Source organism: Trachinotus anak, unplaced genomic scaffold (assembly GCF_046630095.1).
Source record: "Trachinotus anak isolate AG129_WGS33_773 ecotype Australia unplaced genomic scaffold, CSIRO_AGI_Tana_v1 ptg000001l, whole genome shotgun sequence".
NCBI classification, from domain to species: domain Eukaryota; kingdom Metazoa; phylum Chordata; class Actinopteri; order Carangiformes; family Carangidae; genus Trachinotus; species Trachinotus anak.
The window spans coordinates 4,985,426-4,999,149 of NW_027273852.1; the positions used below are offsets into that span (position 1 = coordinate 4,985,426).

The 13,724-nt window shown below is 42.8% G+C and overlaps 1 protein-coding gene across 5 annotated transcripts in view; it reads right to left on the reverse strand.

The window, feature by feature from the left end:
- epha3 (eph receptor A3) overlaps nucleotides 1-13,724 on the reverse strand; it is a 128,986-nt gene that overhangs the window by 82,194 nt on the left and 33,068 nt on the right. For all 5 annotated transcript variants that reach the window (XM_071504008.1, XM_071504259.1, XM_071504168.1 and 2 more), the window contains one exon: nucleotides 5,686-5,750. In XM_071504008.1, coding sequence (XP_071360109.1) covers nucleotides 5,686-5,750 — 65 coding nt within the window. The remainder of the gene's footprint in view (nucleotides 1-5,685; nucleotides 5,751-13,724) is intronic.

Consider the following 13,724-nt stretch of genomic DNA (forward strand, 5'->3'; position numbering starts at 1 on the left):
TAAAGGTAACTTCTGAGAGACGTGGTGGTTTGTCAGCACATCTTTCAGCTCCCTGATTACAGCCTACATTACATTACAGCTGCTTTTAAAGCGGCTTGTCTTTGTGGCTTCTATCTGCCTCTCTATGATGTAGGATCTAACGAAAAACCTAAGGTGATGGAGTAAATGTAAGTGGAGTAGACCTGATTATTCTTATATTTCATTGTGCCACATTAAGTGTGTGAACATGGTGTGTGTTTGCATTTGTGTCTATGAGTGTGTGTGTGTGTGTGTGTGTGTGCATACTACTCAGTCTTTGTATGCAGATGTGTGTGTGAGCTGCAGTCTTTATGTCGTATTCCCATATGTCCTCTCATGTCAAGCACAATGATACAAACTGGGCTGAAGCAGCTGCGAGTGATGGCTCTGCTTTTAAGCCGTCTGAAAGGGAGGGGTCTGAACACAAACACACACAGGGTTCGGAATCAAACCCAGGTGTCTGCATGTGTATGTGTGTGTGCGTGTGTGTGTGTGTATGTGTTAGGTATGTTATATCCTATTCCAGAGAAGATGACTCGATTTGAACAAGTCTCTGCCAAAGTAAATGAGACCTCCGCTTCGATGTGAGGATCCCACTCTGGAGGACAGCATCTATTACATGGAGTTACCCTCCTCATCCGCATCCCAAACATTACATCATAAAAATAAAGTCCTCCAACCATGAATCACTTCCCCTGGTTATTTAACCAAAGTTTGTTTTATCTGTCTTTCACTTGACAAGGAGCAAGAGCGAGTGAGGAAATAAAGAGAGAACGCCTCAACATCTATCTCCAGATCTGAAAGTGGATTAGGAAGCAGAGTGTGACATGCTCTGTGCTTCTCTGGAAGTGTATGTGAGTCTCAACAGACACCTCTTGGATGCTGTGACCAACTACAGACACAAGATCAGAGCTCCAGTCTGTTCTGGGCACTTATTTCATGAGAAACCATACGCCTGACAAGAGCTACAACATTGGGCTATTCTGCAAAGCTCCAGATTGCATTTCTAAAAAAAGGCATCGTCTGAGGAGTACTACTTCTCTCTTTCTGCAATATGTGGAAGCTCTGCCACCAGCAGAGGCAGCTCCCACTGAGAACATGTGGAGCTGTTTGTGTGTGAACCAGGATAAATAAAGGTCTAAAGTGAGCAGCCACCCCTTGTTTCTCTCCAGGGGGGCGTAACTCACCTCTCCCTGCCCTCTAATTGATATATAACAACACTGGGACCCTACACCAGTCCTTGTGACCTCTGACCCCCCCACAACCCCTGATGGTCACAACCAGGCCACAGTTTGGTGTGATCTTGCCCCTGGTTTCTCTGATCTGTGCTGTAGGTAGGTGTGGCAGTTAAAGGGACAGTAAAATGGAGTGTGGTAACTTGATCCTCTCAAGACATTAAAACTACTGCAACAGGCACGTCTCGGAATCACAGAGTCAGCATGCCAGTTCACCCACTTCAAAGACATGGAGGTCAATGGGAGTTAATGGACCAGTAAATGGACCAGTGTTGGGTAACAATACATTTAGACCAAGCCTAGTTCTGATGTAGGAAACATGATCGAAAAAGAGTGTCCTCTGTTCCAAAATATAACAATAACGGCTTTATTCTATTTTGTTTTATTTCATTTTATTTTATCTTATTATTATTATTATTATTATCATTATAGTTGACAGGATCAATTATGTTTTTTTCTGAACTGTATTTTATCTATTTACTCCATCAGCAATTCATTTTAGGTAGGAATGAATGTTAAATCTTTAAAATAATTCTTATTACAGTAATAAGATCCAGGTATATAAAATAAAATAAAATAAAATACAATAAAATAAATATATACACAACATATTAAATGTGTTATAAATTATAGACATAATCAGAGATTTTGTTTGCATTTATATTTCTATTAAAAAATCTAAAAAATTGTGGGAGAAGCAGAGCTCATATATTATCTGTTATACCTCTAGAACTAAAAACTGGAGTGTCCACAACAAGTGTGGAGCCAGCTTACGTTTTGGGCTCCATAGAGGTCATAGGGGTCACAGACACGACAACTGCAGCATATCAGTCAGAGGACATTTCATCAGCCGGTCTTACCAAAGGGCAACCTAAATACACTCTTCATACCTCCTCATCTACCTCAATCCCCCTGTTTTTGACCAGCCCAAGCCTTACCGTGCTAATCCTCATTTATGCTTTGCCCAAGGACACATCAACAGCAATTGCTGAAGGATAATGGAAATAAGACGGCCTACGATAGTCAAACAATGCTGGATAGGGAGGATGTGACCACTTAGTGGTTTTCAAATGTTTTTTTTAAGGCCATTGGCCAGTTTGTGTCTGTTATTAACTCACTGATTTACTTCTCTATATATTTTCAATGAACTCCACACTACCACATATTCAGAACATCCATGTGGGTACAGTGGGTGTACATTATTGATAATAGGACATCTGTATATTTGTTTGGGATTTTTAATACTATTGAGGTCTCGTATGTTTTATTGTATCGGGTATAATTAATAAACAATTGGGATGTATTGCTTGCATTAACTGTCCTTACCAAGAAGAAAGCAACTCTAACACACTTTATACTTCCTCCTCCTCCTCTTCCTCTCTGGTCCCTTGCCTTGCCCTGTTAATCCTCGTTTATGGATGGACTTTTCTCTATACTCTCTCACTTTCTGAGGGGTGGGGTGGGGGTGGGGGGCAGTGTATGCTGGTAGGGCTGATTTCACAGATGGGATGGCAGCAGAGCACGGGGGGCTTTAAGAGCCCTTGGGTGACTGAAGAAGTTGAAACAGCAGTCTCTACTCTAAGAGCAAAAAAAAAAAAAAAAAAAAAAGCTGGCTGACTGAAGTGGTGGACCTCGTCCAAAATATAAAAAGCAATGCCATTACACATGCCCCCACCCTCCTCCTCCAGACCTGAGAATAGGAATGTGAGATGTGTATGTGCATGTGTGTGTGTGTGTAAATATTTCTCATTATTCCTGACAGTAAATGCAGAGTGCACTCACTGTGACCACTGGCCTTTTTCTATAGATGTCAAGCTTCTTCATTGCGACACAAAAGTTCAGTCAGTGCCATTGTTACTTAGTTTATAAAAGACTCCTGTGGAGGGTGTAAAAAACAATTACAGGGAAGACATTTCACTGCAAATACAATGCAAAGTCTACATTTTCTTTTTGTTTTTCCTCTGGGTGCTGATTGAACAGTCCCATTGATTTCATATTCGACTCATTATTCCTATAAAATAACTTTATAACTCTTTGTTTTATAAAATCTGACATAAACTTAGTTTAATTCTGATGTAAAAAAAAAAAAACTGCAGTTGAAAATGTTGCAGAATAAGTGACAGCATTTGCTGAACTGAAGCAAATGTGTTATTTTCATTGACGAACTGTCAACATTTAAAATATCTTAATACTTCAGCATTTTAGTTCAGCATATTACACAGCAATTTTTTCTGTGTGTCGGCAAAAACGTTCCTTTTTTTTTTTTAAACAATCAAGTCAATACACAACAGCTCGGGGAAAAACAGGAATGCTGTTGTATCCCCTGTTGGGTCCTGTGAAAAATGGACTTCACTTTGTATGTGCCCATTAATTCTATTTTGTATGCAGAGCCAGCGTCTGGGGTGTTGGTTTGTTACTGAAGAATGCTTTCAAAGCACGCAAGAATGTAATCTTTAACACTCTTTAGTCTTGTGAAGGGCTAAGCCCCCTGGACACTGCTCAGCAATCAGCCTGCCTCCCAGACAGATAAAAGTATATCTGGATCACACGCACTCACACACGCAGACACACACACACAAACTCGTCGGTTGGTATAGCTCCGGAGTGAACATCCTGGGGAGGCTAAGCTCTTAATTTGTTCTGACCGGAGCACGTTGTGTCTCGGTAGGCCAGTAGCAGCGGCCTCTCCATCAATGTGAATGACTGTTTGTGTGTGTGCTTGTGTGTGTGTGTGTGTGTGTGTGTGTGTGAGGGCTCAGTGCCACTGCCACATTATGAGAAATCATTTGTGAGCAGCAGTCTCCCAGGGCAGGCTGCTTATCGGAGCGCAGTCAGTGGATGACGTGAGTAATTACAGATGATTCACCTTGAGGACTTGATCATCAGCAATCTCTCTCTCTCTCTCTCTCTCTCTCTCATCCTTTCCTGTCCTTCCATCTCTCCTCCTCTCCCTCTTTCTTCTTCTCTCTCCCTCTCCATCCCTTTTGCCCCTCTCTCTCTGTCTCTCAGTCTTCCTCTTTTTGATCCTCCTCTATCCTCTCTCTTTCTCTCTGGAGTCATTTTCATTTAAAAGTGACATTGGCTCCCATTCCTGCAGCGTTTACTGTACAATCACACGCTTTTCTTCTGAACTTGTTCAAAGCAAATAACTTGAAATAAAGCAGAGCTCGCTGCACAACCTCCAACATGCATTCCTGTGTCCAGTGCTGGATCAACTTCCCGATATCGGTGTGCATTTTCCTACTTGCTCACACGTGAATAACTTCTATCAACACAACATAAATCTCTCCCTTCAATTGGTCATGCAATTGTCCTGTAGCCTGCAATTGTCTTTGGACTGTTTTTTTTCCCCCAGTTTTTTCCTTTGCGCCATTTTTTCATTGTGGTTCAACCTCATGAAGAAAGTCTGAGCATTTTGACGGTGCCAGCGCTTTACATGGCCGAGGGAAACAAGGTTTGGCAGCTCCACGGAACAAATGACTGGATTACCTTAAGCCACTGCCAAGGAGTAATTCTAACACTTAATAAAGGAAAAACGAGGAAGTGTGCTGTGTGTGCACGTATGTGTGTGTGTGTGTGTGTGTGTGTGTGTGTGAGTGCGCGTGTGTGTCAGTGGGCCAGCCCTGAGGCACAGTAGTCTAACTAGTTAAGCAAATAAACACAGAGTGAGAGCTCACTGAGGGGACGTTGGTAGCAGAGAGAGGCTGATAAATGGGGCTGCAGAGAGAAGTATGGCACGATGCTGCCGCAGCATTGCTGGTTTGTTTTTTCAAAAGCTGTTTAAGTCTCATGGTTGAAAAAGTTAGAGAAGTGCAGCCTGAAATTATTGATCCACGTAGAGCTTGGTAGGTTTTGTGTTGAAATTCTGTATTAAAGCGTATGTGGCGGACAGAATGGGGGGGAGGGTGTGTTTAAGAAAAAAATGGATTAACAAGTGAAAAATCAAAAAATGGAATTACAACGTTTACATGCAAAATCAGTAAAACGATATGTCTGTTGTTGTGATGTTTACTAAAAAGGGGCTCAGCCTATCGACATTCTTATTTGGATGCTTTTGTGTCTACAACATAAAATCCTTTAATGCCTTAATCTTTCTTTAAACACACGCACACTCAAATACTCAAACGCCCGCATCCGCATGCAGTACATTTTCCTTTAAGCGTCTTGACCATATGGCAAGATCCAAATGCTTAACCTTTAACCTGAGAGAGGGAGAATGGGCAAGAAAAAATGTCTAAAGAAAAGTGGGTTAATCTGCACTTGGCTCATTGAGTCAACATGACATAGTGGGAACCACAGGAGTTTGAAAATCCTGATTTCATGTGGTGTGGGGCCGAAGCCCACGTCCAGTTCATGCTGGCGGGTCTCTCTCCCAAATGTAATGCAAATGAAAAAACAATGTGGGTAAAATATAGAGGTAGAAAATACTCACCCCATGCGATGGGTAGGAAATCCATCCCAGCTCCCCCTGGCTTGCTTTAGAGTCTAACAGGTTGACTGTGGTGAGGGAGAGAGAGAGAGAAAGAGAGAGAGAGAGAAAGAGAGAGAGAGAGAGAGAGAGAGAGAGAGGGAAAACAAAGAGAACATATGAGTGTCTAGTTCTTGTTAGCCCCAATTAGCCCTTATCTAATCCCACAGGAGGGATCACCAACCTCAAGCACTGATCATGACTCTATTTACTCAGCTGCCACACACACACACACACACACACACACACACCACATATCCTATGTTAACTAACAGAGAGAGCTGGCTGTCTTGTCTTGCCGTGTAACGCATCAAAGCAGAAGTTGGCTGGTCAAACTGGCTGCAACACACAGACATCCTGAGGAGGCCCATATCTAAAGTAGAGCCAACTGTTCAAAAACCACAACAGGAAGTGTTTATTTTCTAATTCTCATGCTTTTGACCCATCTGACCCCCCCCCCCCCCTCCCCTCATTCCATGGAGCCACACACGCACCCATTGTGACTGGACTCTACCCAGGTGAAACAAAAAAGCATCAAATCTAAATTCAGATGCATCTGCCAGATTCAGAGGTGGTCAGAAATTCAATTGGCCACTCTGAGAACAAAATCTAAACCCATTTATAATGAATGGAAATACAATTTTATGTGTGTGTCCTGCCAAGAATTCACTCTTTTCAGACAGAAAAGCAGCTGAGAGGGAGATTCATGTCTAATAGAAGGAGTTTGACAGAAAACAAGTAAGACAAGGAACTCCATTAGGGTGATGGTGCAGGTTGAGGCTTTGGGTTAGTGAAAGGGGTTTCATATGGTGAACTTTATAGTGCCAAAGGTGACTTTTGTGCACACGTGAACAGATTCTTCTTACCGACCCATCATGTGAACATTTCGGCAAAATCAACTCTGACATGCAGCATCTTCCTCAAGCACAGAAAAATAAAATGCAACTTGTTCTATTCTTAGTATATACACATGGCTCTAGTGTGAATTATTGTCATCGAGTACACCTGTCAGTATGGGCCATGACATACTGACAGATGGGCCATGACCGGGGAATGTGGAGGCAGCCTTATGCTCCATAGATTCCCCACTTCTTCTGCAGTGGTTAGTACAAGGACAACAAGACTTTTTGCCCCCCCCCCTTTCAGGCTCTATCTAATCAACCAGTGTCCCTCAAAATGAAATCAAAGTGAGGAGGCGTCCAATCAAATTTGAGTGCGAATTGTGTGTGTGTGTGTGAGACGTGTGTGTTTGTGTCCCTAACTGTACATCCCGAGTGCAACAGCTGTCACACTGAAAAACATAAAGGTATGTAGCATTCGCCAACCACTTGTCCTTAAATTCAAATGCAACAACGCACATTAGTGTTTCTCACTAATGCACACCGGCCAAGGGCATTTGCCAGTCCCCGATTGCTGGTGGAGCACTGCGGTAAAAAAAATATCTAAAATCCAAAAAAAAAAAAAAAAAAAAAAAAACCTGCTACCATTCTGATCTGGAAGTACCATGAGAGGGGGGAATGCATCTTACCATATTTTAGTTGTAAAAAAAAAAAAACAACAGTAGGCTAGACTTGAATGAATAGGTTGAAAAGAAGTTGACATGAAAAATGTTCAGTTTTACTTCATGCAAAGCTGCTTAGTTACACAAATCAGAGACAAAATATGTTACAACAGCTTATGAGTACTTTAAAGTCTAGTACAACAATAGAAAGTAATGACTCATGTAGCTACAATAAACTATTGGAAATCATTTGGAAATGTTTATTACTTATATTAATTACATTTCCAGATCAATGTTTAATTGTTTAATTGTTGTTTATTTTTTTTCTTTGAGTCACAATCAGATAAATATTCCTGTAGCAGCAGTATAAACAGATAAATCTAGAGGGCTGAAGTGTGAGAGATGGTACAACCCTGGTAAATATGTGCTTTTCTTTCTCTGTTGTTCTTTTTCTTAGTTTTTTTTCTTTAATATATCTCTTCTCCAAAGCCTCATTTTGGGTACATTCATTTAAAATTATTTTAGAGAGAATTATTAATTAATTTATGTTCTTATTGACCCATTTTGACTTTGTAATCATCATTAAAAAGAAATAAATAAAATTAATGAATTTCATGTGTACAAACATGCACACCGAGTGACCTGCTGAAAAAAGCAGGAAAAAATTCAGCAAATACAAATTGGATAAAGAGCAGTAAAGTTTCACTGTCGCCCTTTAAGTCAGAACCTGAGACTGACTCAGCCTCTTTCTCTTCATCCTGCCGGGAGCAAATCAGTCCACAGCTCCAGACTCACACAGACGAGTGTACACTTACACATACAGACACACACTTGCCCAAGAAAGCACACACATACACAGCAAAATGGAGCAGCAGTGCAGTAAGGCCCTGCAGCTGTAACGCTATTCACCGTGCAAATATGAAGAATACAATCCCCCTGTATTCTCCCATTCAAAGCTTCGGCAAGCAGGAGCGTACACATGTCCGGCGACAGTCACACAGAGGACTTGTGGGTCACGAAGGGCTGATGCGTCTCTGTGAAAACTATTTTAGTCAAGATATTTTGCTCCTCACAAGCAGCACAAACTAAATTTGCCGCGAGTGAGTGATTCCACTGCTCTGTGAACTCACTGTTTCACACTAGAATAAAGGTTGAGATGGAAATCATCATTTTCTTCAGGCAAGTCTGATAACTATCAGCTAGTGTGGCAAAAAAAAAGAGAGAAAGAGAGAAAGATACACACAGAGACTTGTTATCAAAATCCAGGCTCAAAAAGCTACTAAATGGAGGCTCACCTGAGCTGTAGCCAGCTGAGTGGCAGTAGACACATTCCTATTAGAGTCTAATGAAGCTATCTGTTCATGTCAGATAATAGCAGCTCAGCATCCAGGGCCATTGCTTCCAATTTACATTTCTCAACGAGCCGAGCCCACCACTCAAATTGAGCCAAGCGGGGGAATTTGAGAGCAGAAAATTAGATGGCTCTCATATCGCAGGAGGAAAAAGCCCCCTCCAGCTGCAGTTGGCTGGGGAAATCAGCACCCACACACGCGCACACACACACACACACACACACACACACACACATACACACTCGCAAATGCTGTACATGCATAAACACTCAGACTGTGTGCTGCTACAAAAAAAACCCCAAAAAAACACACAGACTCACAGCAAAGGATGTAGCCCCGTCCAAGAAACAAAGAGGGGTAAACACATCTATATGCACCAAAATGATGCACTCACATCTCTATTCAAAGGGAAAAACATTTACACACACATACAGTACACGCACACACCGACAAACACCACTTACTGCATACAGACACTTTCGAGATGCTCACCAAAACATGCACATATTCCCGCACATGCACACTGAAGCAGGCACAAAATAAGAGCAAACACAAACATTTGCTGTCAGTCTTTGGCACTCCTGCTCTCTCCTTCTCTCTCACACACACACACACACTTACACCCACACACACACACACAGTCAGTTAGCAAGCTAGCGTCAGCCAAGCATATAGCCCCTGCCCCATCAGGGAGTGCCTCTAAACGGGAACCAGGAGTATTAATAGCAAACTGAGCCAGTCTGTCTGGGAGGGAGCAAAACATCACGGAGGTAGAAACAGGTGAATCAATACATAACACATACCTGGGCCAGCGTCCCACGCACATAAACCAACCCCAACAAAACGGAAGAAGACCCAACACCACAGGCAACCAGGATGTCCTGCAAGTTTCTATGATAAACTGCTGGGATACTGCACCATCCTGCTGGTAAATCCAATGAAGCACTTTGCAAACACCGTTTTTAAAGACCGCTGCCATGTGGCATTAATTCTCATTTTATCATTTGCTAGTGACCTAGTGCCGCTTGGCACAGCGTATGTTGAAATATTAACATGAAACACCGGAGCAAAGATCCATGGGGTGCCTATTTTGATGTCTATGTTCTCATAATTTAACGGCTAAGTTCACCATTATGACTGACTGGGCAAACTTTAAATCAATAGTCCCATAATTTTCCCTCACTGCCTGGCACTCACTAACCCGCCCCCAGTAAAACAGGATGAAAGAAACTGGTTCCCAGCAGATGTACATGGAAATTTAATCCTCAGCCAGAGACACAATTAAAATGTCTCTGGCTGGAGGAGTGGAGGGAGAAGCTGTCAGTTAGAGATGTTGGCATAGAACAGAATAGAATAGAATAGAGTAGAGTAGAGTGGAATAGGCTCATGGGCATGCTCTTCTAATATCTCCCATCTAATAGTGCACACAGTGGATGGGGCTTTGTCTTTGCAGCCTGGCTCTGAGCATGTGAGGGCTGGCAGGCCGCAGTGCAGGCAAAGCAAGGCGACTTGTGTCTGTGTTAAAGGGTGAAGTGTTCACCTCCCATTATGAATTATTCAAGTGCAAAGTCGCTCTGTCTGATGTTGCTGCTGCTTGCCCAACCCCTCTGCCCCCATTCTTCTTTCTTTCTTTCTGTCTTTCTTCTTATACCTTATACTTTTGTGCCTTGTAAACACACAGACTTTAACACTCGGATAAAGGCACACATCACTCCTGCACTCACACTCTACAATCTTGTATCTCTACATATAAACCTACACACAGACACACAAAACACCTTTATCACAACTCCAAAGCCTGGCCCACCTGCTGTTAAACCGAGGATGTCACTCTCAATCCTCGGACCAACGTTTGGTCAAGACATACTAATAAATATAGGTCTACAGTATATGTAGCCTTGAGAGTGGGGGGGGGGAGGGGGTTGTTTCTAAAGGAGGGTCATGTGTAAGCACATTTCCAGCACCTCTGAGAGGTACCATCGCTCACAAACGCCCGCTCGTCCCAGTGGGACTGCTGCGCCGGGCTCTCCGGGCCAAGCCTCACCACCGCGGGCTAAAAATATCGGAGGCCTCCCGACGCCCCGCAGCGGGCCCACGTCACGGCGCGCAGCGGGACACAAGTCACCGCAGCAACAGCAGCTAGCAACTTTGTTGTTTTTGGTTTTTTTTTTTTTTTTGGTTTTTTTTTCCGATTAAATATGGAAAAAAATCAAACAAATATCTCATATCGCATATCTGCCCGAAGCTGAAATGAATCCTCACCACTAAGAGATATTCTCGGGGATTTTCGCTGTATTTCCATCAGCTGTTCCCAAAAGTTTTAACAGGATCATTGCGACCTAATGAAAGCCACACAGTAAATGCTATTATTAAAAAAAAATAAAAAATGATGGTCGAGGCACAGAGCCGACAGGAGCTAGAGGACTGAGGGAACTGTAACTAGACTTCTGGTTTCCTTATAAATGTGGAGGGAGATAATAAAACAGTAACATAAGTTTGCCATCGTCCCGTTCAAGTTGAGGTTTGTTTTCCATGAAAAAAATTATTGTCTTTGCTTAGTAAGTAATGGGTGCATTTATTACTCAACGGGTCTGTGATCAGCGAGGCCTTTGATTCGTGTCCTAATTTACTGACAGCTTTCATATTAACTCTATTCACGAATTCACAACCGATCATCTTATGTCTACGGATTTGAAAGTTTACAGAGAGCCACTCCTGATCAGCTCTCGGCTCCCTCCATACGATCACCAGCAGCCTGTTCATATCAAAAATAATAATAAAAAAAAACTCTGACCTGCGGCACAGCACAAGCAAACCGATCTGAGTGAGGCAAGAAAAAAAAAAAAGAAAAAAAAAACAGGGGCCAGGCTTCGTGATTTGTTTGTCAGTGTGTCTAATTCTAAACATGAACAGGCCTATAATTAAAAGAGAACACATATTCCCTTACATGTTAAGAAACCTTTACAAACCAATAAGGTAATCAGTCCAAGATCTGGTACTTTCCCATAATCAGAGTCTGCTGACGGCAGTTTTACCCAATTTAAGAACCAAATACACAACTAGACTATAGATACACAGTGTCCGTTTCTTTACTTTGATCCGTGTGGAGAAACTGTGCTGAGCTCGCACTGACTTTATGCTCCGTTTAACTGCAGCCAGATATCAATGTTAGGACCTGCTCCCTGTGACCGAGCCGGCTGTTGCGCGTTGAACCCGGAAGAGAGAATCAGGGAGAATCAGCGCTGTTCTGTGCAAAGTGGGATCTGTGCTCCTGCAGATCCATATCGTGTGTGTGTGTGTGTGTGTGTTTTTATTTCATGTAGAGACGCAGCGGCTCGACACTGACACTCTCTGGCAGATTCATGTCTCAGAAAGGTGAACTGTCTGATTGTCTTTTTCCTCATTGACACGTCGCACTTGCGTTCTTCACACTCGGGAAGCGGTTAAAGGATTTAGTATCTCTCTCTCCCCCTTTTCTCCCTCTCTCTCTCCATCAAACACAGGCGCACCCACACAAAACTCGCTGAGCTCCACTCACCCTCTCTGACACACTCTCCAACACACACACACACACACACACACACACACACTCTCACCGGTGGACCACTGTGTGTTTTATCCGGGTGAGGAGTATTTTATGTGGCTTATATGAGCAGCCAACTTTAATCTTCTCTGTTGCACGATCAAAAAGTTTCTCGGGGCACAGGAAAGATTTGCAGTAGGCCTGGTTGACCTTGACTCGGTTTCACACAGAACTATCACAAATGAAACCTATTGATCTCTGGCACCGCACTGACAAACAGACAAGAGAGCAGCAGGGCGAAGACGACTACACAAACAAGGTCGTTTTTAACATCGGAGGATGTTGCGCATCCAACGAGCGCTTTCATTCAGTGAAAATCAGGTTTTGGATTTGAACTTTTCATGTTTTTTGGCAGAGCAACTTCGGCTACGAGCTTAGGAGGAAGACCCACAAATAAAAAGGAATGAAAACAGGCTTCAGAGGTGTGGTTGTTGGTCATTTCAGTCCCAGGGGTCCTCATCTGCGTGGATTATAAATAAACTGAACGGAAGCAACACAATCGTGGTTCCTTTAATGTTTCTACTAGATCAGAAGTGTTCCTTTGACCCGGCCTACACACCAAAACTTCCCTAACTCGCCCTACACCGTCAGGACGAGTGACTTCTCTCTCACTCACTTTCTTACAGTTCTCTGCATGGGCTGCTGGAGGATCAGAAACATGCATTTGTGCTTTTAGCACTTCACCTGTCTGTCTGCGAACATTTAATTACTGTAGAGCAGATTAGGCTCCGCGAAGGATCGCTCAGATTCGTTTCATCACTTTAAGGCATTACGCTTTAAGTCACTCAAATCTAAGTCCAATCTTTCTCACTAACTGGCCATTTTATTTATTTGTTATGTATATGTATATATATATATATATATATATATATATTACACATAATATTGTGGTCTCCAAACCCGTGTCCCAGTGTGACCCAAATCTTCACCCAAATGTATTTGAACCCTGTGTGCAGTTTTAACCTCTCGCGACAGAGCTCAGAGCCCCTTCAGCAGCCGGGTGTCTTTCCTTTTTACTCTGACCCCGCCACACAACACTTCAACTTCAACACGTAATTATAGGGCGTAAAAAAAAATTGACAATATTTTTGAAAAAAAAAAAAATAATAATGTTCAGCAAATCTTTGGAAGTGTCGGTATGTTTGCAGCGCAGTTTCACACGTTTGGAGAAGCGACTGCGCTGAGAGTGGACCGGTCTGTCGGCTTCCAGCACAGAGAACTGAGCGGAACTTCCACTGGAAATAAGTGAATTTAACTGCTTCTGCACCGCCGTCATTTTTTCACCCGTTTAACCAAACATCGCATTTAAATATACCTTTTGATAAAACACAGCCATGACACCATTTATGAGACGGGCAGTTCACAACATCCCCACAGTGACATCCAAGTCAAACGCTTCGGGTTTATTCAGGTCACCTTCTATTGTGCTCATCTTCTATTTATTGCCGTTAAGTCGGTGCGACTGTGAGGAACCGACTGGGGCGTCTACCCCCAAACGGATTCCTGGATAAAACAGATCAACATGAGCCCCTCATGGAAACACAGGCAGCGGAGTTTCTTAACATCT